The sequence below is a fragment of the Lontra canadensis genome, unplaced genomic scaffold (assembly GCF_010015895.1).
Source record: "Lontra canadensis isolate GAN:19392208 unplaced genomic scaffold, GSC_riverotter_1.0 scaffold43, whole genome shotgun sequence".
NCBI classification, from domain to species: Eukaryota; Metazoa; Chordata; class Mammalia; order Carnivora; family Mustelidae; genus Lontra; species Lontra canadensis.
The window spans coordinates 10,300,811-10,325,966 of NW_022631037.1; the positions used below are offsets into that span (position 1 = coordinate 10,300,811).

A 25,156-nucleotide genomic window follows, 5' to 3' on the forward strand; every position below is an offset into this window, starting at 1 on the left:
AGCCCCTTCCGGGCCCGAAGTAAGCTAACGCGACGCCAGTTGGTACCCGCGTCTCTCCTGGGGCAGCCTTGACCCCCCGCAGTGCACCATGTAGGGTGGCATCAGGGACTGGAACCCGTGCTTCTCATCCCCCATCCGCCTGGCTCTTTCAGGCCTAGGGCACAACTCCACGCCCGGCCCGAGGCGTGAATGGAGAGCGGCTGTGCGGCAAGCTCAGCCCGCCGTGCCTGTTCCAGCTCTGGTCCTGGCGGGGCAAGGTGGCACTGGGCACCAGAGAGGGGCATACCCTTCAGGTTCATGCTGTCTTGACCCTTCATCCAGAGGAGGAGGAGGACAGCAATGGAGGCGGGAAGATTTCGGTGGGGTGACCTCCCCTCTCCTGCCCTAGAGGCTGCGATGAAACCTGGGCCAAGCAGAAAGCGTGGTTAGGGGCGGGGCCTGGCTATAGGAGACCTTTGCCCTTATCTTGGGACTTGGGCTCCACTGAGGTCCTGAGAGGAGGACTGTGCTGGTCCTCCTCATCACCCTGAGAGTGACCTCGGATCTCCCTGAAACCTTGACTCCTGCGGGAGGTCTGCACACTTCAAGTTGTGTGGAGATGGGGGAGGGAGGAAGACGGGGGGGGGGGGGGGGGGTTGCAAGGGACCACCTTCCTAACGAGAGGAGTTTGCTGACTGTGACAGCTGCCCCACGAATGGAATGCCCTGGGACACATCCCAGGTCTGGAGGGGATCAGTGCTGCAGTACCTTGCTGGGTGGCCCAGGACTTGTGAAGTGAAACACTTCTTGTTTCCTTGCTAATGGGGCGGGGGAGGTGGGAGGAGGTAGGGGGAAGAAGGGGAGGGGAGGAGAAGGATGAATTCCTCCTTGAACTTGCTCTAGCCTCAGCTCTCCATGCATACGCTTCCCAGACACGAGAGCCAGGGAATATCAGCTGCCAGTGTCAGGATATCTTCCACAAGCCAGACTCTTCAAAGGTGTCCTCTCTGGCCTTCACCACCACCCTGCCAGGAACAGGCCTGCCTTTGAATGTGTTGCTGTTTTATGGATGAGGAGACTGAGGGGCGCCCGGCTGGCTCCGTCCTGTGGTAGAGCACGCCACTCTTGATCTCAGGACTATGAGTTCAAGCCCCATGTTGGGTGTAGAGATAACTTAAAATCTTAAAAAAGAAAAAATAAATTAAAAACCTGAGACCCAGGTAGGTTCAGCTACTTGCCCAAGGTCAAGGTAAGCACAGTGAGCACAGGCCAAGGCTCAGGCCACACTTATTTAGTAGCTTTGGGGAAGTCCCAGGGCCTCTCCAGCTTCAGTCATCATCTTTAAAATGGGAATGGGGCACCTGGGTGGCTCAGTCAGTTGGGCGTCTGCCTTCAGCTCAGGTCATGATCCCGGGGTCTTGGGATGGAGCCGTGAGACAGGCTCCCAGCACATCAGGGAGCCTGCTTCTCCCTCTCCTTCTGCCCCTGCTCCTGCACCGATGTGCTCGCGCTCTCTCGCTCTCTCTCTCTCCAATAAATAAATGAAATCTTTAAAAATAAATAAATAAATAAATAAATAAAATAAAATTGGGGCAATAATACCAGCCTCATGCAGAGGGGTGGGGTAAGGATTGGGGCACAGAACCAGTACTCGACCCTTTTTCAGTGATTGTTAGCTTCTCCCTCCATCCTCTCCTTCCTCCTATGTCTACACTCTGAGACTTTCCCCGGTGTTCAGTGTTGCAAACCTTTTTTAGGAGGAGGATTATTTTCCATCTCTGCAAAGCCTTGAGAAACCTGGTAGGCACTGGTTCTATGAACGGGGAGGAGGACTGGGAGGAAACGAAGTGACAGTGCCTAATGTGAGGGTCCCTGAGTCTGTTGACCAGAACTCTTAGGTCACTTTGCAGGGGTGGTGAGCCAGGCACGTCACCAACCAGATCCTGTAACTTTCTTCTCCCTACCTTCAACCAACTCAGTTCTGCACAGCTGCTCATGGGGCTTTCTGCCCCAGCCCAGCGCCTGACTTGCCGGGTTTATGGTGCCTGTGATTCTGCTCAGGCCACTGGTTACCCCGAGAAAGCCCTTAGCCTTTCCCCTTTGCCAATATTCTTCCCTTCTGTGCTTCAAAAATGAGCTCAAAATGTAAATGCCATTTATTGCCCTTTTTTAAAAAGATTTATTTATTTATTTGAGAAAGAGAGAGCATGCCCAAGCAGGAGAGGCAGGGAGAGGGAGAAAGAATCTTAAGCAGACTTATGTTGTGGAGCCCGGGGCTCGATCTCATGACCCCAAGTTCATGACCTGGGCCGAAACCAAAGTTGGTCACTTAACCAATTGTACCACCCAGTTTTCCCGAATTTATTGATCTTTTAAAAAAGTCTTGGTATCAACCTATGAGTAAAGTTCAGAAGAGTTCATCACGGTTAGGGAACAGAGGTTAATGCTACACACCCCAGAAGTCACACGTGACAGAAGTTGAGAAGGGAGGGGTAGGAGATGGAGGGGCCGGGCAGATATCCCTGCTTTAACTTGAGTCCTCAAGGGATCCTGCCTACCGGTGATGGAACATGAAATAAAGGAGTATGGGTTTTTTGTTTTTTTTTTTAAGATTTTATTTGTTTATTTCACAGACAGAGATCACAAGTAGGCAGAGAGACAGCCAGAGAGAGAGAGAGAGAGAGAGAGAGGAGAAAGCAGGCTCCCTGTGGAGCAGAGAGCCCGATGCGGGGCTTGATGCGGGGCTTGATCCCAGGACCCTGGGATTATGACCTGAGCCGAAGTCAGAGGCTTTAACCCACTGAGCCACCCAGGCGCCCCAAGGAGTATGTTATTTAAAGTTGTGTAGGCAACCAGTCTGTGTACGAAAATAACAGAAAAACTGTATTACGAGGACTTGGGGAGGAGACCTGACAGTGCGATTTCTCCCCTATAAAACAAAATCAAGAAATGGCTGAATACATATAATATTTAGAGGCAAATAGCATGAATGGTTAAAATCGTTCAAAATGGCTTGGACCTGAATAGATGTGTCTCCAAAGAAGACATACGATGGCCAATAAGCACATGGAACAACACCCAGCACAAAAATAAAAATGAAAAGGTGCTCAGTATCAGTGGTCATTAGGGAAATCCAAATGAAAACCACAATGAGGTACCACCTCACACCCTTGAGAATGGCTATTCAAAAAATAACAATAAAATAGGGGTGCCTGAGTGGCTCTGTCGGTTAAGCATCTGCCTTCGACTCAGGGCATGATCTTGGGGTCCTGGGATTGAGTCCCACATGGCACTCCTTGCTCAGCAGGGAGTCCGCTTCTCCCTCTCCCTTTGCCTCTCCTCCTGCTTGTGGGCACTCTCTCTCTCTCTCTGTCAAAATAAATAAATAAAATCTTTTTTAAAAAATAAGAAAAAGTAACCATAAAATAAAACAGAAAACAGTAAGTGTTGGCGAGCAGGTGGAGAAACTGAAAGCCTTGTGCCTTGTGGCAAGGATGTAAAATGGCGCCGCCCCTGTGAAGAACAGCATGGCCGTGTCTCAGAAGTGAAAAATAGGGGTACCTGGGTGGCTCAGTGGGTTAAGCCTCTGCCTTCGGCTCAGGTCATGATCTCAGGGTCCTGGGATCGAGCCCCGCATCGGGCTCTGTGCTCAGCATGGAACCTGCTTCCTCCTCTCTCTCTGCCTGCCTCTCTGCCTACTTGTGATCTCTGTCTGTCAAATAAATAAATAAAATTTAAAAAAAAAAAGTGAAAAATAATCCCTCCATGATCTAGCAAGTCCACCTCTAGCAGGAAGCATTGCAAGTAGGAACTTGAGCAGACATCCATACACGTATGTTCGTAGCAGCATTATTCATGATAGCTAAGAGATGGAAACAACCCGATTTCCCCTGGCAGATTACTGAGTGGATGACCCAAAGGTGGTATGTCCTTACAGTGGAATTTATTCAGCCTGATAAAGGAGGGAAACTCTCACATGTGTTATAAGAGAAGCGAACCTTGAGGACATGATGTTAAGTCAGATGAGCTAGACACAAAAGTGCAAACACTTCCAGGAGGTACCTAAGATGGTCACATTCCATGGGAAGGAGAATGGTGGTTGCCAGGGGCGAGGGAGGAGGAGTGGGCACTTAGTGTTTAATGGGTATAGAGTTTTCATCTGGGAAGATGAAAAGGTTCTGGAGATGGATGGTGGTGATGTTACACAACAGTTCGAGGGAACTTAATGCCCCTGAACTTAATGCCCCTTAATGCCCATGCACTTAAAAATGGTTAAAATGGGGAGCACCTGGGTTATTTAGTGGGTTAAGTGTCTGATCTTGGCTGTGGCTCAGGCCATGACCTCGGGATCCTGGAATGGAGCCTCTCCTAGGGCTCCATGCTCAGCACATAGTCTGCTTGTCTCTCTCCCTCCCCCTCTGCTCCTCCCTCTCTCCTTTGTGTACATGTTCCCTCTCTCTCAAATAAATAAATAAAATTTTAAATATAAATAATATTTTAGATATTTTATATTTATATATAAACATAGATACATATAAATATAAATAAAATTTTAAAAATAAATAAACTTTTGGGGCACCTGGGTGGCTCAGTGGGTTAAGCCTCTGCCTTTGGCTCAGGTCATGATCTCAGAGTCCTTGGATGGAGTCCCACTTCTGGCTCTCAGCTCAGCAGGGAGCCTGCTTCCTCCTCTCTCTCTGCCTGCTTGTGATCTCTGTCTGTCAAATACATAAATAAAATTTTTAAAGAAAAAAAAAAAAAGAGTCATGTGCTCTACCAACTGAGCCAGACAGTTGCCCAATACATGTTTTATCTCAATAAAAAAAAGTTTTGTTTTTGTTGTTGTTGTTGTTGTTGTTGTTGTTTTTAGAGAGAGAAAGGGAGAGAGCGTGAGCATAGGTGGGGAGGGGTAGAGGGAAAAGGCGAGAGCAAATGGAGTTTCATGTGGGTCTGGATCTCACCTGAGATCATGATCTGAGCTGAGGTAGAAATGCAGAGCTCCCAGAGGAGAGGAGGAAAGTAGATAGAGCTAGCAGACCAGATGAAGGAAAAGGGAGAGGAGGATGAGGAAGAGTTCTGATTTTGTTTTGGGGTGTGTGTGTGTTTAAGAAAGCTCCACACCCAACGTGGGACTTGAACTCATGACCCTGAGATCAAGGATCTGATGCTCTACCGACCGGGACAGCCAGGTCTCCTGGATTCTCATTTTGAAAGAAAGGATGACAGTGCCCGGAGATAACACAACACTCATACTCTGCCTGTTTGATGTGGCAGCCAGTACCTGAAGCAAAAAAACAAAAACAAAACAAAAACAAACAAACAAAAAAGCCTGATTAAAAAAAAAAAAGTTGTCTTAAAAATGGCTGTTTCTGATATTCAAACTAAAAGTGAAAATTGGGAACTGGTTCTGAACTGCCAGGCAGAATAACATTGTTTTGATCACAACCGGTAACTGATGGCAGACATGGGCAGATAGGATCTTAAAACGATCACAATTTTCCGGCAACTCAAAACTAAAAAGCTAAACAAGCTGCGGTCCTAGCGTCTGCCATAGGTTGTGAAAGCCTTGCTTTTGTAAGGAGAGCAAAATCTTTTTTGGATGATGTGATTTTTAAGTTTCCTTGGGTCAAAGTCAGGAACTAAGGTCAACCATGAAGTCTTGGGTAAAGACCGAGTATATCAGACCCAAGAAAATTTATCTTCCTTTACTCACTCATTGGTTCTGCAGACATTCACTGAGTACCTTTTTGGAACCAGGCTCAATGCCGGGCCCTCTGGCCTGAGATAGGAATGAGGCAGGACCTCTGTCCTCAGGGAACTCAGTGTCTAGCAGAGAACGCTTATCCTGAGACTGACAACGATGTGCCATGTGGCCAGTGCTGTGGGAATGAGGAAGAGGGGACCGGCACCTACCCTGGGCACGTCCCAGAAGGTCCCCTAGAGATCTGAGCTGGTTCCTTGGAAAAATGAACGGTGTGTTAATTTCCTATGCCTGCTGGAATAAACTACACACATTTGGTGGCGTACAAACAACAGAACTTTGTTCTCTTACGATTCTGAAGGCCAGAAGTCTGAAGTCAGTCTTATGGGATTAAAATCAAAGTGTTGGCAGGGCTGGTTCTTTCTAGAGGTTCCAGGGGAAAATCGTTTCTTGTCTCTTCCAGCTTCTCGTGGCTTCAGGTCTGCCTTGCCTGCAGCCACATCATGTCTAATCTCCCTCAGCCGCCACCTCCTCTACATCCAACCTCCTCTGCCTCTCTTGTAAGGACACTTGTCATTACACTGAGGGCCCACTTGGATGATTCTGGATAATCTCTCCATCTCAAGATCCTTAATTCAATCACATTTGAAAAGTGTCCCTGGCCATGTAAAGTAATGTATTCATGGGTTCTGGGGATGCAGACGTGAACATCTTGGGAAACCATTAGGCAGCCCGCCGTAGACAGGACTGGGAGGAGAAACTGTGGACGGCCAATGGGATGTTACAGGGAAACATATATCAAGGGAATATGGTGAAAGTGTATGTGAAGGCAGAGAACAGGTATATTCTGGGAGTAGCCAGTAGTTTTATATCTAGGAAGATATATCTATATCTATATCTATATCTATATCTACATCTATATCTATATCTATATATATCTAGGCTCTCAGTCATATATATATATATCTTCCTCAGTAAATGGAGATTTATGATTGAGAACATCCAGTCTGGGAGATGGAGAGACCTGGTCATGGGTCCAAAGTTGGCCGAATGAGAATATGATCTCAAGTTTCTCTTCAACATATGGTAACTGTGTTCATTCATTCCTTGTTTATTTATATTAATTTTTCTGCATTGTAACATATTATAAAAGTAATATGTGCACCTTGTGACAAATATTCAAAGTACACAGTGTTAAAAGGGTGAGTATTCTTCCAAATGTTCCTAGGCTCATACAAATATGTAGGCATATGTATGTGTTTCTCCATCCCCTCCTTCTCTCTATTTTTTTTTTCAAAAAATGAGATCATGTTGGAGAATTGATGAAATCTGAATGAAGTCATGGATTGTATAATAGTGTTGGTCTGTGTTAATTTGTCAACTTTTATAATTGTCCTGTAATTAGGTAAGAGGTTTCCTCATAGTAGGGAGCTACATGCTGAGGTATTTACAAATAAAGAGGTAACTGTGTCTACAGCATACTCCTAAATAGTTTAGAAATATGTATGTATGTCTGTAGTTAAATGTTAACAGTTGGGAAATCTGGGTAAATGGCATCTAAGAATTCTTTCTGCTATCCTTGCAACTTTTCTGTAAGCCTGAAATAATGTGAAAGTAAAAAAAATAAAATTAATGAGATTGTGCTGTAGGTCATCTACCTTACTCAATGACTTGCATTTTTTACTTGGTCATACACAACATTTTTTTCCAGGTCAATACATACAGTTCTACTCATTCTCTTTAATGCTGCGGGAAGTTCTTCAGCATAATGTTCCACTGCATAATACACTGTGGTTTATTCAACCAATCCCCTTTTGATGGATTTGACTGTATTTTTATTTTTTAAAAAGATTTATTTATTTATTTAAGTGAGGGAGGGAGAGAAGGTGAGAAAGAGCACCAGGGGTCGGGGAGCAAGAGGGAGAGATAATCTCCAGCAGACCCAACTCCCTGACCCCAGCTAAGCAGGGAGCCCGACTAGGGGCTCAATCTCATGACCCCAAGATCATGACCCAAGTTGAAACCGAGAGCCAGATGCTTAACCGACTGAGCCACCCAGCTGCCCCGGATGGATTTCACTTTAACTGCCATCTTATCTATATTTTAAAGACTCATATACATTTTTATTTGTTTCTAGGTTCTTTATGCTATACCACTGATACCTGCCTGTGACAATTCTCTACTGTTTGGAGCTTTAGGACGAGTCTAATATCTGGTTGGGCCTGACCCTCATGGCTATTTTTTTATCTCACGAAGTAAGTGTTCTTGGCAATTCTTGTACATTTATCCTTCCATATGATTTTGATTTTTTCCCCTGTTATACACATTTTCAGATCATTTTTACCCAGTTCTAAAAACAAAAATCTTGTTGGGATTTCTGATTGTGATTGCTATCAATTTAAGAGTTTACTTCGGGACGGACAGATTTGTGGCGAATATGGCATGATTCTCTATTTGTGGAAGTATTTAAAGCAAGTCCATGTAGATAAATAAACCATAGAGAGAGAGATCATTTGCCTTAAAAGTTACTTTGGGGGCTCCAAGCCTCAAGGGCAGAGACTCTTTTTTTCAACCCACAACTGCTGGACCAGACTCAACTGCTCTAAGGAAAGCTGACTTTTTGCATAATGCTATTTGGTTCTTACATGTGTCTCTGTGTGCATCCTTGGCACTCTTACCCATTTTCTTTTTTTTTTTTTTTAAGATTTTATTTATTTATTTGACAGACAGAGATTACAATTAGGCAGAGAGAGAGGAAGGGAAGAAGGCTCCCTGCTGAGCAGAGAGCCCTATGTGGGGCTCGATCCCAGGACCCTGGGATCATGACCTGAGCCGAAGGCAGAGGCTTTAACCCACTGAGCCACCCAGGCGCCCCGCTCTTACCCATTTTCTTATCCCCATTCTACAGAAGGAGAAACAGGGGCTTGGAGAGGTAGAGTGACTTGCCAGGATGACACTAGAGCTAACAGTCACAGTGCTGGCCTGATGCCCAAGCTTCTTTCAGGAAGCTACTATATCCTGCCCTCTTCCTGATCATTACCTTCTCAAGGGCCATGGTGCTTGTGTTCCCTTTGGCATCTCCCCAAACAACCTGGACATCCAGGCACAAGGTGGCACTTGGTTTGGGGACTGCAGCCCAGGGCCAGTATATTGTTTCCAAGGAAAAAGCTGTCCACAGATGACAGGCTCTACTTCTCATCAAACTGCCTTAGGGATTTAAAACAACAGCAACAAAAAGCCTTTCTCAGAGGTACAGCCGCTGTCAATTGCTCACTCTTCTGCCCGACTTCCTTGGGCTGTGACTCTGCCTGTCTGCACCTGACCCATTCTTCCAAGCTCAACTTGAATGCCATCTCCTCTGAGATGCCTTCCTGCTATCTTCCTTCCTTCAGGCTCTTTTTCTCCACCACAGCAGGGTATGACCCACATTCCATGGAATACATTCATCTATTTATTGTGACTGTCTTTGAATAGTTAAATAGTTGATCTCTCTGAGCCTTGATTACTTTCTTTGAAAAACTGAAATAATGTCTGCCTTATAAGGTTGTTGTGAGTTAAAAAAAAAAGAAAAAAACACATATAGGGACGCCTGGGTGGCTCAGTCATTAAGCGTCTGCCTTTGGCTGTGATGGTGATCCCGGGATCCTGGGATCCTGGGATCGAGCCCTGAGCGGAGCTCCCTGCTCAGCGGGAAGCCTGCTTCTCCCTCTCCCACTCCCCCAGCTTGTATTCCCTCTCCCGCTGTGTGTCTCTCTCTGTCAAATAAATAAAGGAAATCTTTAAAAAATAAAAAATAAATAACATATGTAAATCATAGCCCTGGACAGAATGCTCTTAAATGTGTAAGTCCGATGTTAGCGCTCTCAAACACTTACCCACACAGCCTTGTACGTTGCATGGATTTTGTCTGTATGTGTTAGGGCCATTATCCTTTCTACTTTATATAATAATTACTTGTTTTGACTGTAGGCTCCTTGGGGACAGAGATGACAGGGTGTAGTGAAAAGAAACCGGACTTGGAATCAAAAGGTTTGGGTCTGCCTCTATGTGACTAAGGACAAGTTACTTCTCCCTGAGTTTCTTCCTTAATTAAAAAAAAGGCAACAGGGGTGCCTGGCAGGTTCAGTTGGTTAAGGGGTTAAGCGTTGGACTCTTGATTTTGGCTCAGGTCAGTCATGATCTCAGGGTCGTGAGATAGAGCCCCCCTCCCTCCTGCCCCCTGCCCCCCACCAGATTCTCGCCCACAACCCACTCACATGAGTGCATGCTCTCTCTTAAAAAAAGAGAGAGAGAGAGAACCATAAAAGTCACTGTATAGTCTCTTTTTGTAGTTTATCACAATGAGATAATGGGTGCTCAAGGGCTTTAGAGATTGCCAAGTGCTAATGTATAATTATTCAATTGCCTTGTCTGGTTCCCAGAAACCCAGCACTGTGCCTTGTGCCTTGTTGTGGGTGGGAGGGGTGTGCACAAGGATTTGTGAAATGAATAGCTCCCACCACCGACTTCACTTGGTCTTCACAGTTGCCCTCTAAGAGAAGCTTTGATGTGCCCATTTCAAAGATGAGCAAACTGAATGCGAAGTGGGTAAAGTGCTTCACTTGTTCATTCATTCATTCTTTCATTCAGCAGGCCTTTGAACGAGAACCACCATGTCTCAGACACTCAGACACTGGGGATACAAAGACAAAGTCTCTCCCTCACAGTCCAGAGTGGAGGACAGACACATAAAGATAAGTATAACACAAGGCAAGTTATGAATTATGGCTAATATTTATCAGGTACTTAGTAAATGCCAGTCACTACAGTAAGCTCATGGTGTTTTGCTCATTCAGTCCTACCCAGACTCTACCAGCTAGGCACCATTATTATGCACATTTCTCACCTATCCATAAATAAGCATGGTAATCGCCTAACAAGCTTTCTGGTAAACGAGAGGTCCTGCCTTAGGCACCACGCCCTATCACCTCTGACAGTAAGGTAGCACATAGGACATTATCAGAGTCCCAAGAAGGGACCCCTAGCTCTGGAGTTCATGGTGGTCAGGGGAGGTTTCCTGAAGGACTAAAAATTAGCTAAGAAGAGGTGCATTGGGAAGCAAGGCCATTCCAGGAGAAGAGAAAGGTTTGGAGGCGAATGCAAGAAAGACCTTAGGGTTTGAAGCCAGAGGCCAAGAAAAAATTCTTGAGACATCTTTGGTGCAAAAAGATGATTTTATTAAAGCGTGAGGACAGGACCCGTGGGCAGAAAGAGCTGCCCTGGGGTCATGAGGAGTGGCTCATCATTTACTTTCAAGTTGGGAGGGGGTTAAGGATAGCCTAAGTCTCAAAGGAATTTTGGAAGCAGGTTTCCAGGACCTTGAGGGGGCTAGCTACTGTTGGAAAGAGGTCATTTATTACTGTCTATAAAACCTTAGTCATGAGACCCTTCAGATGTATATCAGTGGGCCGTATGCTTGGGGGATGATTGCCAATGTGTATGGGGTAGAGGGGTAGAGATAAAGGAAGTTTCCAAAGGAATTTTTTATGTTGAAGCAGTCTTACAGGATCCTGAGGCCAGGGTGGAGGGCTTGGGGGGTGGTCAGGCTTGCTTTGCCCTTAACAAGGTATTAACATGGAGGCAGCTGAATTCAGAGAGGAATGTCACTCTGTCTGTTTTAAGGACTTAGCAGTGGGCTGTAAGTGGTAAGGAAATTTAATAATTTTTCTTTTGCCTTTGCTTCCTACATCAGAGGCCACCTAATGGAAGTCTACACAGCATCCCGGGCAGGGAGGGGCTAGGGATTGTGAGGAGACTGAAGAAGCAGGCAGGGACCAGTCTAGAAAGGAGAGTAGTCCATATTCTAGAGGTAGCCAGAGGTTTGAAGGGTTTTAAGCAGAGGAAAGACTTGGTTATATTTTTAGAACGATCATCTGGGCAGTTGGGTAGAGGTGGGTGGCAGGGAGAGAGACACAGTAATCCAGGCACGAGGTGATGGCGGCCTGGACAAGAGGCTGGGGCAGGGAAGAGGAGTTCAGAGAGATAAAGAGGCTGAAATTTCCGGATGATGATCATGTGGGAATTAAGAGGACAAGGAGTAATTTTGAAAGACTTGCAGTTTTGGTTTCTAATCCAGGGGAATGGGGGTGATCTGATGAAATCAATTTTGGATGCAACCCAGGTCTTCTGGCGCCCAGTCCCGTTGCCCTTTTGCCTCTTGGTGCTGCCAGCGTCGGTAGCGCACCCTGGGCTATTGGGGAAAAAACCGCGCCTCGGCTGGGCAACGAACTCCTAGCTTTGAACGCCACCCTTCCAAAGTCGGCGGCCGCTGCAATGCGCCCTCCTAGGCGCCAGATGGCGTTCCCGCACACGCCCGGGCTGCTCTGGCCCCGCCCGTCTCAGTGGCCGCGGAAGGTGACGTGGACACGGAAGTGGTCGTCGTCGCGGCGGCACGGGTGGGAGTGGGGCGCGGGGCTCAGAGTGCAGCGGGCGGTCGGGCGGACGACGGCGTCTCGCACCTGCGGTGGCGGAGGACGCGGGCCTTGCCGGTTGGGTGCGAGTCCACTGAACCGACGAGCAGCTTCTCAGCCCGTTGGAGCCCCCGGAGCCGGGACCGCTCGGCCGGCGTCACCATGACCAAGGCCGGTAGCAAGGGCGGGAACCTCCGCGACAAGCTGGACGGCAACGAACTGGACCTGAGCCTCAGCGACCTGAACGAGGTCCCCGTCAAGGAACTGGTCAGTACAGCCCCGCCAGGCCCAGGTGTCGCCCGAGACGGCTCTGGCCTCTGTGCGGGCCGCCTCCTTTGCAACGCCTCACTTTCCAGATCTTAAAACTAGGTGGAAGGAGTGGGACTTAGTTCCCGGGGAGTCCACCTCTGCCCCCAGTTTTCTTCCTGGGATGTACACGTGTCACTTTGGCGCAGTTCCAGAAGATGAGAAGGCGCTGCCGGTTCGGTTCTGGGCTGTTTACGGGTCAGGGGTGAATCTCCCCTCCCATCTCGGGAGCTTTCACAGCGCTCAGCTCCGAGTTTGACTCAGAGTAGGCGCCCATGGAGTGTTTGCTGGCTGTTGGGAGAATGAATGAATAAATGAATGAATGACTCCTCTAGAGAAGTAGGCCTCTGGGTAGACCTGGGTGTGGCCCGGAACTTTGCATGTAGGATGAGGGCAGTCGGAGCTGGCTGTCCCGGCCCTGAGGCATCCTTCCTTGAAGAATGTGTAGTGTCACTGCTTGGTTGGCAAGTGCTCTTCCCAACACAGCTTCAACTGGCTGGAATCCAATTGCTGCTGCCCACCCCACCACCCCCCTACTCTCACACTCCCAGCCAGGAAACAGACCTGAGGTCCCAGGAAAATCAAACTGGTTTGTTGCCGTGGAGTTAGATCACAATCCCTGCTTTTCCCATCAGGTTTCCTTCCGGCACCAGCACACTGGGGTCACTTTGGGTGACCTACGCTTTCCTGCCTTTAATGAATTACGTTTACCTTTGGCACTTGGCTCTGTAGTGTGGAGGTTAGAACAGATTTCCAGTCCATATTCCAGTTCCATTGCTTAAGGGCCAAGTCCCTGCCCTTGGCAAGCTGGTTAACCTTTAAGCCCGTAGATTTCCTCATTAATAAAATGGTGGTAATAGTTCCCATTTTACAGGCTTGTGAGGATTAAGATTGGAGTGTAAGATCCTTGGTAGGTAGTAAATGTTGAGACTTGCAGCTGTTATATTATTTATTACTATTCCATTATATTTGAGTGCTAATTTTTTTTTTTTAAAGATTTTATTTATTTATTTGACAGAGAGAGATCACAAGTAGACAGAGAGGCAGGCAGGCAGAGAGAGAGAAGCAGGCTCCCTGCTGAGCAGAGAGCCCGATGCGGGACTCGATCCCAGGACCCCGAGATCATGACCTGAGCCGAAGGCAGCGGCTTAACCCACTGAGCCACCCAGGCGCCCGAGTGCTAATTTTTTTTTTTTTTTTTTTTTTTTAAGATTTTATTTATTTATTTGACAGAGATCACAAGTAGGCAGAGAGGCAGGCAGAGAGAGAGGGGGAAGCAGGCTCCCTGCTGAGCAGAGAGCCTGATGTGGGGCTCGATCCCAGGACCCTGGGATCAGGACCTGAGCCGAAGGCAGAGGCTTTAACCCACTGAGCCACCCAGGCGCCCCCCGAGTGCTAATTTTTAAAGGCCTTCCTAATTGTGGGAATTTTCCCTGGAGAAGGCTTCATGTCACTGAACCATTCCATATGTTGGTCTGACATTGTGTTCTCGTTCCTTTTCCTAGGCTGCCCTCCCGAAGGCCACCGTGCTGGACCTGTCCTGCAATAAACTGACTAGTCTCCCGGTAAGACTGGCAGGCGGGCACGCTTCCTTGTAGAGCCGTGATGCTTCTTGTTTGAGGGTGTTATGTCTTAAGAGTCGTAATTTCAGGACAGGCCTGCAGCCAAGCTGTGACTGAAGGGGAGCTTGCTGGGGGTGGGGTGGGGTGGTTTGTCTCAGCAGGAAGGGAAGCACGGTAGAGGCTTCATTCTTTAGAACAGTTGGAAGGTCAGGCCGTGAAAAACTAAAGTCAACAGAATGCTGACTGAATCGCTTAGTGGGGTCATCTTCTTTCCTCCCTTATATTATTCCTTTGAAAAATAGTTTACCCTCCCTATTGTGGAGAGGAGAGGAGAGGCCATTCTGTAAGTTCCTCTGATTTCCAGGGAGAAAGCTGCTTATGAACAGCTTCCGTGAGTATCTTCTGATGAGGAACAGGAAAAAAGATGTGGCTTTGGGGACTACTGTATTATTATTCTCCCAGCTCTTGAATTACTTGAGATACTTTTTTGTTTGACACATCCAGCCTGTGGTCAGATCCTTTCGATTTTTCTTGCACAACTCCCAGTTCTCCTTCTCCATCATATGCTTTGTGATGTCTTCAGTACACGGTCCTTTATCTGCGTGGCCCCAGTGTGGTTCAGCCCTTTAGCCGCTCCTGGGTGACGGCCGGTCTGTGCTTCGGAGCCGCGTGCCGTCAGTGTCAGGACCGAGTTTGTTGCCGTTGTTGTCTTTGCCAGCAATCACTCCGGCCGTGTCACTCCCTGCTCGGCTCCACTGGGCTCTGCTCCGGGATCGGGTCTCAGAAGTTGGCAGTTTCTTCCTTGGGTCATTAGTCTGTTCCCCTGTCAGTATTCCCCTTGGGCCTCGCTCATCATCTCTAGCATTTTCCTGCAGCTCAGCAAGAACCATTTCTCACCGAGAAAGCATCCAGAATCCCCCTGCTCCTAGGCAGCATTTCGTGTCTAGTGAAAGTATGGTGGCCAGTCCTTGCCGCAGTCCCCCCGCGCCCCTCCCCCACCGTGCGCTTTTCAGTCCGAGCGAGTTCAGCTGTTTGTGCCTTCCTTGGCAGTGCCGATCCGCTGGCAGTTACAGATCCCCAGAGAGCGTGAGCAGTGCCTCTGTGCCAAGGTGGGAGCAGTACCGCAGATAGGTGCTGTGCTGGGTGCTGCAAAGAACAGAGAATAACCCTGAGTGCTTGAGGGCGCTCCATTGTTTTAGGGAACTGGATGGTCCCGATGCGCTTTGACTGCCCCCATGGAAGGAGAGCACAGGGTGCCGTGGGGGGGCCAGAGAGGCCCCTAGTCCCTCCAGGAACAATGTGGAGGTTGGGTTGGAGGGTGCACGGAGCATGAGGGAGCACACACTTATTTTGTGCCGACTTCATGCCAAGTCCTTGGACGGAAGCAGCTCACTGCTTCCCCTGCAGAAGTGCGGGGCGTTGACCGCATCTCCTTGCAGGCAGAAGAGCTGGGGGCAGGTGGGGCCAGGCTTTCCACGCAGCTGCCTCCGCCTCCAGGGCTCTGGCATCTGTCAGAGGAGTGGGCCCGGGGCTGAGGTGTTCCGTGTCTGGGTCCTAGGCGGATTTCTGCGGCCTCACGCACCTGGTGAAGCTGGACCTGAGCAAGAACAAACTGCAGCAGCTGCCGGCCGACTTCGGCCGCCTGGTCAACCTCCAGCACCTGGATCTCCTCAACAACAGGCTGGTGACCCTGCCTGTCAGCTTCGCTCAGCTCAAGGTAACCGTTCACCAAGCAGTGTTTGGTGCCAGGTGAGACAGAGGGCCCGGCGACGGGCGGGGCACAGCTGTGCGCGTGGCCCGCAGGGGCCCCACCTTGGTGCTGCCGCGTTGGAAGTCAGAGGCTTGCTTCCGGCTCCTTCCGCTTGAGGGGCTCTGTGTGAACCCGGGCTTGAGCAGCCTCTCTGTCCTGTCTCTTCAGAGCCTGAAGTGGCTGGACCTGAAGGATAACCCCCTGGATCCCGCCCTGGCCAGAGCGGCAGGGGATTGCCTGGACGAGAAGCAGTGCAAGCAGTGTGCCAGCAAGGTAAGCCCGGAGCTCCGCGGGGCCGTCCCCGCCCGGTCCCCTGGGACTTGCTGCTGCCCCCTCTTGTTTCTTCCCCTCCTGGGGTACCTGTAGCTCTTTGAGGTTTCCAGCACTGAGGTCTCAGTGAAATAGGGCTGCTAGCGGCCCGTCAGGTGGAGAGGCCTTTGTTTGTGTTGCCTTTACAAGTAGAAAAATACTGGCTTCTTTCTTGCAGAACTTCCATTCTTAAGAAACAGGCACCTCAGGGCGCCTGGGTGGCTCAGTCAGTTAAGCATCTGCCTTTGGCTCAGGTCATGGTCAGACGGTCCTGGGATCAAGTCCCACATCGGGCTCCCTGCTCAGTGGGGAGCCTGCTTCTCCCTCTGCTTCTGCCGCACCCCTGCTTGTGCGCTTCGCGTGCGCTCTGTCTGATAAATAAAATCTTAAAGAAAGAAACCAGGACCTTGCCTAATCCAACATCACACCATTGACAGTTCTTTAACTGGACAAGATTATCTGAGTCACAGGTATTGTAGGAATTTTGATAATAAAAGTGTTGTTAATATTCGTAAGCTTATACTTGTAAGCAGACACATCCTGGGCAGATCTGACATTTGATTTCAGTCAAGTTGTCTGATGTAGGAGGAACTAAAGGCAGCATGGAAGGCAGGCATTGCCAACAGGCCTGAAGATGCCTCGCACTTTTTTGTTTTTTAAGGAATTTTTATTTTTAGGAAGAGACTATGTGTGAGACGGAAGGTGCAGAGGCCGAGGGAGAGAATCCCAAGCAGGCTCCGCTCTTAGTGCGGAGTCTGACGCGGAGCTCAGTCTCATAACCCTGAGATTGCTACCTGAGCCGAAATCAAGAGTCAGACGCTTAACCAGTTGAGTCCCCCAGGCGCCCCACGCCTTGCACTGCATCTCTCTCAATGCCAGCCACGGTCACTTTTTCCCTCCAGCTTTAGAACAGCTGAGCACCAGATGGCTTACTTGGCCTTGTCTAGGAGGCATGAGGAACAGAAAGGACTCGAACCGCTTCAACTTTAAATGCTAGAATCAAGGGAAGTGGAATGGGGGCACGGTGGGTCTCTAGGTGAATCCCAGGAATAACGGCCTTTTCTTACCATTAGTTCAGGGCTTCTTAGAAAGTCTCATCTCGTGTCCCACCCGTTGTCACAGGAGACCAGGTACAAGGTCAGTGTGGCCCGGTAGCCCTTGGCGGAGAACAGTACAAGTGATCAGTGTGGCCCCGGTGCTCAGGAGTGCTGTCTGTTCTGAAGGACGGCAGGCGCTGTGACCGACCACTCCTCCTGTGTCCCGCGTGCTTTATGCTTCCCCCTCCTGATCCTCATCGCCCTGGGAGGCACAGCTCCCTTCCACTCCCCTGGCACACGAAACGCTCCCTATGCACACCCATTTCATTTATCTGCATGTTCATTCAACTAATAGTACGTTAAACTGTATGAAAGTGCCGATATTCCTCAGAGATCATTTATTTATTTATTTATTTATTTGACAGAGACATAGCGAGAGAGGGAACGCAAGCAGGGGGAATGGGAGAGGGAGAAGCAGGCTTCCTGCTGAGCAGGGAGCCCGATGTGGGGCTCGATCCCAGGACCCTGGGATCATGACCCGAGCTGAAGGCAGATGCCTGTGAGCCACCCAGGCGCCCCTCAAAGATCATTTTTATTGAGCACCAAGATGTTTGGTGTTAGCATACAGCTTCCAGAGCGAGCCCGCTACTGCCTTGTGGGTATGGTCTCTGAAGCCGTGCTCCCTGGCACCACGGCCCGGCACAGATTCTGGTGTATGGCACACCGTTAGGCGTCCTAGCAGAGTGGCTTGGGCCAGCCAGAATGAGGTCACTTGTCCCCAGGAGTTAGTTTAGATTTCCCCAGCTCTGACCTTGTGTGGGTACACGGGGCAGCCGCAGTAAGTGATAAGCTTGGAGCAGAGTACAGCACCTTTTAAAAATAATTTGTTAGCTGGATGGTATTTATCAAGTGCTTACTGTATGCTGTGGACTGGCACAGACAGATGGTGTCTGCCCTTCGGGGCTCATGGTCCACACTAGAGGTGTCGCTCCCATTTCTGAGCTGTCATAGAACTCCTGATGTATGGGAGCCCGGGTGAAAAGGGACGTCTCTTAAACCTCTCTGCTCTTTATTTAGCTACCCGCATACCCCTTAAAACCACCAGAATGGTTGGTGTTTATTTAGTATTTGGAGTTCAGAGTGAGACGGTGACTTTGAACTTGGGTTGCCTCCCGCCATCAGGCTTGCCCTTCGACAGATCTGCACTCCTTGTTGAGTGGCCATTGTTTAGTGAGCTTGATTCCCTTCGGAGAGGTTGCAGCAGGTTCAAGGCCTGGGACAGGGTTCCTCGTGGCTTCAAAGCAGGCTCTTGCAGGAAGCCCGAGAGGGGAAGTCATTTGCTAAGGTCACACGGTTAGGAAGTGGTAGATTCAGGATTGCGTTGGGCTCTAAGCTTGCACTGTCCTCTACATCCAAGGGATACTAGCTTCTAAAGATACAAACAAACCTAAAAAATAAAGTCTTTTACCTGTTCTCCTACCCGTGGCTGTAATGAGAATTTCTGGGGCCGTCGGAGTCAGAGGCCACCTGTGATTGAGTGGACGAGGACTGGGCACTAGGGCTTTGTCTGCTAGGTGGGCTGCATGGTGCTTCCTTTCCTCATAGAGGCTTCCTTGCTCTGTGTGCTGAGATGAGTGGGACAGGCTCTGGCCCAGGAGCTCAGAAGACCTGTACTCTAAGCTGTGCTACTTTGAAGCCATGTAATGTAGACAGATCATCCCTACCCGCCACCCCCCTGCCCGCCTTGGTTTTTTGCCTCTTGAAATGGGGAGCCAGGCAGTCATTCATCAAACATAGTATTGAGTGTCTAGCCAGCAGAGGGGACAGCAGTCTCCACCCTCAAGACCCTAGTGTTGAGACCGGGAGAGGGAAGACGCTTCTCTAGATAGGGAGGGAGGCCCAGAGCTTGCATAAGGGACCAGGGTGGGAAGGCTCAGCAGCAGAGCTGCTGGAGGCTGACGGGAGACCACATGTGTGACAGTAACTACAGAGCAGGACCCTGGATACACTCCAGCTGGCATCCACTCATAGCTTTAGTGGCCTGGGCTCGAATGACCCGTCTGCAACTAAGGCTGGCGGTGTAAGTCGGGAGACAGGGACGGGATTGCCTTCTTTCGCTCTGAGTTGCCCGGGGCTGTGCCAGCCTGAAAAGAGCAGGGGGCCCCTTGGAGCCTCTGGAGCGGACATGTGCTCCGTGGCTTCCCTGGCTCCCAGCACTTCACCTCTCTCCCTCCTGCAGGTGTTACAGCACATGAAGGCTGTCCAGGCTGATCAGGAGCGAGAGAGGCAGCGGCGGCTGGAAGTAGAACGAGGTACGTGCCATCCCCCCTTCAGCTGTCTTCCCATCCTTCTGCAGCTGCTCACTCCCCTCTGGCGGGGACTGGGGTCCCTGGAAGTAGCGGCAGAGCAGCAGGGGACCGTGTGGCAGTGGACGACGTCCTCTCTGTCCGGCGGGTCTGTCTCCAGGCCTCGCTCGCTCACTGAGCTCCAGAGCCCTCCAGCCTCCTAGGAGGGTTAAGAGGCATCAGAGGTTAAATAATGTCAAGACAGTCTCCTTCAAGCCCTCCCCAGAGCTCCCCTCTAGTAGGCAGTCCCTGTTCCTGGACCTGCTCAAGCCTGAAACTGGAAAGATGGCCAGGATTCCTTTGTTCAGTTACTCCAATATCCGGTCTGTTAGCAAGTCCTGGTGTAATGCTCCCTCCCCGCCAGGCCGCCCCAGGACTCAGTCCCCCTGCTGTAGCCAGTCCTGGCGCCTCCCAGCTCCGTGGCCTTTTGGCACACTCATGCCCCCTCTGCCCGGCAGCCACAGCGATCTTTCTAAAACAGAAGTCAGTCATGCTGCTCTTTGCTTACAGCATTCTAATGGCTTCTGCTGGAACTTAGGATGACATTCAGACATCATGCCGGGGCTGACAAGGCTCGCCGTGGCCCCAGCCTGCTTGCTTCTCCCGCTCCGCCCCACACCCCGGGGACAGAGTGCTGGTAGCCCCAGCCGCACGAGCCCCTGCTGTTGCTGGAGCACACCGAGGCTGCGCTCGCTTCAGGGGCTGGGCCGGGTCGCTCTTCCCTCAGCTCCTTACACAGCTGGGTTTGTGTGCTTCCTCAGGTCTGCTCACAGGTTCCCTTAGCTTTGCTGTAACCCCCTCAGAAGCACCCAGACTTGGGCCTCCATCCCGCCTCTCTCCCCTCATAATCTCTGTTACTCTCTCTCTGGCACACATCATGTATGGTTTGTTCACTTCTCTCCGTCTCTAGGAAGCTTTAGGCGCTGGAACCTGACTTGTCCTCCCCACTGTATCCCAGGCACCTCAAATAAGGCTTGGAGCGCAGCGGGCGCTTGTTGCTGGAGGACTCCCTGGGTTGGGGAGGGGTGGGTGTAGTCCTGGTTCTAGGCGAAGCCTGAGATGGAGCCCGAGTGGCACGGGGCCCTTTTACATGTATGGTCCCATGATGCCATGTTTCCTTGGGCCGCAGCTGCTTGACTTCCGGCCGCCATGTGCTCTCTCCAGGCTGGGTGTAAGTGCCCAGCTGGCACTTGGAGGTTGTTTGTACGTGGAAAACCAGCGGAAAACTCCAGTACTTAGCGTACTGCTCTTCAGCCACGTTATGGGTCAGATCGGCTTTTAAGCTGTTAAGGGACTTTTAACTCCCTAATTTGTGGCCTTCTGGCTTTGGAAAAATGTGCTTCATGCTTCCAAATAACTCACTGGGCAGTGCATTTTTAGAAGCCGGTGATTTCTGAGTTGGGTACTGGATGTGAATGCACTTGAACCGTGAAGTAGATCAGAAGGCGCCACAGACTCCTGAGGTGAGGTCTGGAGTTTACCCTCTGACAAATTGTTAGTCTTGCTTTCTCGGCAAAACACTCCCATCTTCTCTCACGGGGAACTTGAGCACTCACTTTCTCTTCTTCCTTGCCCTTCCCATGCCACGTTCCTTTCTGAGGCTGGGAGGATAGGAATCCCATAGAACCCATGCCCCCGGTGTCTCTTCTCCTGACAGCTGAGTTGTAGAAGGCTGTCACTCGGGTGCTTTCTGAACCCCCCAGCTCGTCACCCATGCCCCTTGTTAGGTCTCCAATCTCTCTGCTGCACAGGGCTCGGACCCCTTTAATCCATTCAGTAAACCCTGAGAGTGGCTTCCCCAAGAGCAGAGAGACTGCCTTTTCCCTTTAATATAGCTTATGGGACCTGCGGCCTAAGGGAAGGGAGGCTGAACCCCAGCTCTTAGTTCCTCGGGAAGGCACTCTTGCAGGTTTGTGGGCGAGTAGTCATTTCAGGGTGCACTTTCGGTAGAGGCCGAGAAGAAGCGGGAGGCCAAGCAGCGGGCTAAGGAGGCTCAGGAGCGGGAGCTGCGGAAGCGGGAGAAGGCGGAAGAGAAGGAGCGCCGGAGGAAGGAGTACGACGCCCTCAAGGCAGCCAAGCGGGAGCAGGAGAAGAAGCCCAAGAAGGAGACAAATCAGGCCCCGAGTACGTGTTCACAGGCACAGGGCTCCTGCTGGGGTGCAGTGGGGGCAGAGGAGTGAGCGTGCGAGGCAGCCCCCGTGGTCAGATCGAGCAGACTCTGAGGCTCGGGGGAAGCTTGGAGGGTTTGGTGGCTGGGTGTGGGGGGCCATCCTGGGGAGCAGGTGCTCTGCTGCTGTGTTGCCCCAGGGTGTTTGGTCAGAAGTGGCTGAGAGCCTTTCCCCGAACAGGGAGCTGCCCTTCCTGTCAGGGTTAGATGCTAGAATCACGACAAGGCGAGGACAGTGCCCTTCAAAGCCCCCCACGTCGTCTGTAACTCTCTGACATGCGCGTGGCATCTTGAGTGCCAGTACCGTCCCGGGGAGGCTGGCACTGCCTCTGCTTCTCTCTCTAGGTTGGAGCAGAGCGCTCGCTCTCTTTCTGCTTGAACACCAGCGGAATCCTTTGGCTGTGTTCAGGGAGCCGTGTGGTATAAAAAGCACGCTAGCGTTTTGCCTGAATGTGTCCAGTTGAGTTGGTGAGGTGATACAGCTGTGTGCAGCAGGGGGTCGCATATCCTCTGGGTCAGCGGGGGCCCCCAACGGAGAGGCAGCTGAGGGCGGAAGGAGCCCCGTTGGGTGGGCCGAGGCCCAGGGCACTGCTGCTTGCCCTCGCCGGCCTTGAGGGCCTTGAGCACGTTGCCTAGCCACTTTTTTGTTTCCCTGTGTAAAACGAGGATCGGACCTCCTTAAAGGGCAGCCTTAAGTGAGAAAATCTATGTGACAGGATCATGCAGTTCTTGGCATGTGGGTACTCCGTCAAGATTTTTAAAGTTTGGTTTAAAACAATCTCAAAACCAATTTAAAAAAAATTAGAGATGTAAGATATATATATATGTTCATCCCAGAGAACTAAAAAAGTTCCATATATGTCTCAGAAAATGGCAATCACCTGTAATCCCCCACACCCAGCTGCAGTCACTGTTGACAGGGTGCTAGCTCACCGTCCTGGGTTGTTTTTAAGATTATTTGAGAGAGCAAGTGAGCAAGCGTGCCCACAAGCGGCAGGGGCAGAGGGAGAGAGAGAGACTCAAGCAGACTCTGCCCTGAGGGCGCAGCCCGATGCGAGGCTCGATCCCATGACCCTGAGATCGTGACCGGAGCAGAAACCAAGAGTCGGCTGCTTAACTGATGTGTGCCACCCTGGTGCCCCTGGGCTTTCTTTTTATGTGCCTCCTCTTCTAGAATAAGGACACGAGCAACAATAACAGATCTCTGGCCCGTTTCCCCAGATGGGCAGCACGCTACCCGTGCTCAGTACCCCCTGAAAAGCCTGTCCCCTGACCCCAAAGGTCGCCCCAGGGACCGCGAGCTGCGTGAGGCACCCGGGATGAGTTCTCGTTCCAAGCAAGCTCCCTGGAGAGCCACTGGGGGAGGACTTCTCCTCAGTCTCCATGTCCGCAGAGTGTAGGAGAACTCAGATGTTCCCGAAAGTTTCTCTTCGGGGCCTGGGAGTCTTCATTGCAGAAGAGTGGGGAGCGGGTCCACGCGGGGAGACGAGCGTCGCTGGGTAGAATGCGCGTCTCCTCAGACTGATGGAACTTTCTATCTGCGGTGCCTCTGTCCCTGCAGAGTCCAAGTCTGGCTCTCGGCCCCGCAAGCCACCTCCCCGGAGACATGGCAGGGCCTGGGCCGTGCTGAAGCTGCTGCTGCTGCTGCTGCTGTGTGCGGCCGGCGGGCTGGTGGCCTGTCGTGTGACCGAGCTGCGGCGGCAGCCCCTCTGCGCCAGCGTGAACACCATCTACGACAACGCGCTCCGCGGGCTGCGCGGCCACGACATCCTGCAGTGGGTGCTGCAGACCGAGTCTCAGCAGTGAGCTTGTCCTCGACACCTGCTGCCTCCCAGCCTTGGAGCTTGGATTCCTATGGAATTGGGTTCTGCTGGACACAAACCTCTTTTTAGCGTCAGACCTACCTGCCATCATCCAATGGCTGCTGATTGGTACTTGAGATCTCCTCTCTGTAGGACTTCTTTGTTCCTTAGTCAGGGTTCCCTGGTGGAATGAGAAGTGGGAGGTGGGCACAGTTTACCTGCATGCCTAAAGGAATAGGCTTGGGGTGGGCAGAGGAAAAAAACGGCCTTTTCTAGTTGTTGTACAAAGCTGTGTAAAGGCAAGGCTCGTTTCTACTAAACGATCAGGTCAGCTGTCACTACATTTATACTTTTGTATGTCACAAACCCTTTCTTTCATTCCTCCCTGCGTAGCCAGGGCAGATCAGGAGGCAGTGCGATATTGGGGACGAAGGGAACACCGTACTCAGCAAATCTAGCCTAAATTGGGGGGTGGGGGAGGGTATACCTATTTTCTTAAGCACCTCAGACATTTTAATGACCATACAAAATCTCAGGCTGTGAAAGGGACTTCAGGACCATCCATTCCAATAGTAACACGTGCAGACAGGGAAACTGAGGCCTTCCATGACTTGCCTTCGGTCTCCCAGCTAGTTGGAGGCAGAACTAGACTCCCACTCCAGTATCCTCTCTTTCCATCACTTTGCTTCCTTAACAACGTCTGGAGAGAGAACTCACCCCGGAACCAAGCATCTCTCTGCTGGAGTGCAGACTCTCGGGACGGTAGGCAGCTTTGTGTCCCACAAATAGGATTCTCCCAGCCAGGAGGGTCTGGGGCAGCCCCTACAGCGTCCTGCCCCCGCTCCTGTGGCTTTCACAAAACGGTCCAGGCTCCTTGGCTCTGTTAGAGCATTAACTCCCTGGTTGCCAGTAAACAAGGAGGTGGACCGTCACAAAGCCATTCTGTCTGTGACAGCTGTCGGTAATCGGCGTGACAAAGTCAGAGGCAGCCCGCAGACTCAAGTTTCATAGGGCTGGAGGTTTAGCATTGTTTGGGTCTCGACCTATAACCACCTCCACAACGAAGGGAAACAAGTAGCACCATGGAGTTGGAAAGTGGCGCGTTTACAAACAGCTAGTGCAGAGAAGGGGAGGGCTGTCTGTTCTCCCGCCTGCCAGATGCAGCCTCTTCTTGCTCTGTGGCCTCCTAGCACAGAAGCCAGAGGAAGGGATAAGGTGTGGTCGTCATGGTGCTCATTCACTGAAACTCCCAACTGTAGGCTGCTTGTCTCCCCCTCAGGAGGGCAAGATCCGGTCATGATGCAGAGACAGAAGGTCGGGCCCAGCTTTCAGCCTTTGTGGCTCATCTAGATGGGACAGCCACTCCTAACTGTCCTCAGACTGGAAGAGTGACTTGTTCCTTTCTCTCCCCATCCCCAGACATTTCTGCTGCAGGGACCCATACCTTACTCAGAAATCACTACACATTCCTTAGTCTTCCTCCAAGCTCCAGAGCCATTGGTACAAATGCTTTATTGAAACAAAATACATAGTATGTGAGATGAGATGAAGAGGATGGGGAGTCAGCCCAGGGATCAGACCCCCAAGCAGGGGGGCTGGGTGAGAGGGCTGCAGGGCACACCTGGCTCCCTCCAGCCAGCCCGCTGAGGGAAGTTCCCTCATGATCTCGAGATTTGAAGCTGAGGTTCTTGTGGATTTCTACAGTTATTAAATACGTGTCTGAGTGGTCTGTCTTTGTTCCTTTGTTTT

At 50.7% G+C, this 25,156-nt stretch overlaps 2 protein-coding genes across 3 annotated transcripts in view; one reads left to right on the forward strand and one right to left on the reverse strand.

Annotated features, from left to right (window-relative positions):
• The window catches only part of ACSF2 (acyl-CoA synthetase family member 2), a 44,093-nt gene extending 35,358 nt beyond the window's left edge, over positions 1-8,735 (reverse strand). Inside the window, 1 exon segment of the mRNA XM_032871805.1 lies at positions 8,721-8,735. Coding sequence (XP_032727696.1) covers positions 8,721-8,735 — 15 coding nt within the window.
• On the forward strand, positions 219-25,136 carry LRRC59 (leucine rich repeat containing 59). 2 transcript variants are annotated; one of them, XM_032872116.1, is made up of 9 exons: positions 219-223; positions 2,361-2,365; positions 12,248-12,396; positions 13,941-14,000; positions 15,556-15,714; positions 15,916-16,020; positions 19,333-19,405; positions 21,389-21,562; positions 23,167-25,136. In XM_032872116.1, the coding sequence occupies exons 3-9, from the start codon at positions 12,292-12,294 to the stop codon at positions 23,409-23,411; spliced, it is 921 nt and encodes a 306-aa protein (XP_032728007.1). In that variant the 5' UTR covers positions 219-223; positions 2,361-2,365; positions 12,248-12,291; the 3' UTR covers positions 23,412-25,136. The 2 variants fall into 2 exon arrangements, with proteins under 2 accessions (XP_032728007.1, XP_032728008.1); XM_032872117.1 differs by lacking the exons at positions 219-223; positions 2,361-2,365 and having other exon boundaries at positions 12,076-12,396.
• Positions 25,137-25,156: the final 20 nt, after the last annotated feature.

Coding starts and splice junctions, on each gene's coding strand:
- LRRC59 (XM_032872116.1), top strand. CDS start 12,292: ATGACCAAGGCCGGTAGCAAGGGCGGGAACCTCCGCGACAAGCTGGAC. Junction 16,021..19,332: donor GCAAGCAGTGTGCCAGCAAG/GTAAGCCCGGAG, acceptor TCCCTCCTGCAG/GTGTTACAGCACATGAAGGC. Junction 19,406..21,388: donor GCGGCTGGAAGTAGAACGAG/GTACGTGCCATC, acceptor CACTTTCGGTAG/AGGCCGAGAAGAAGCGGGAG.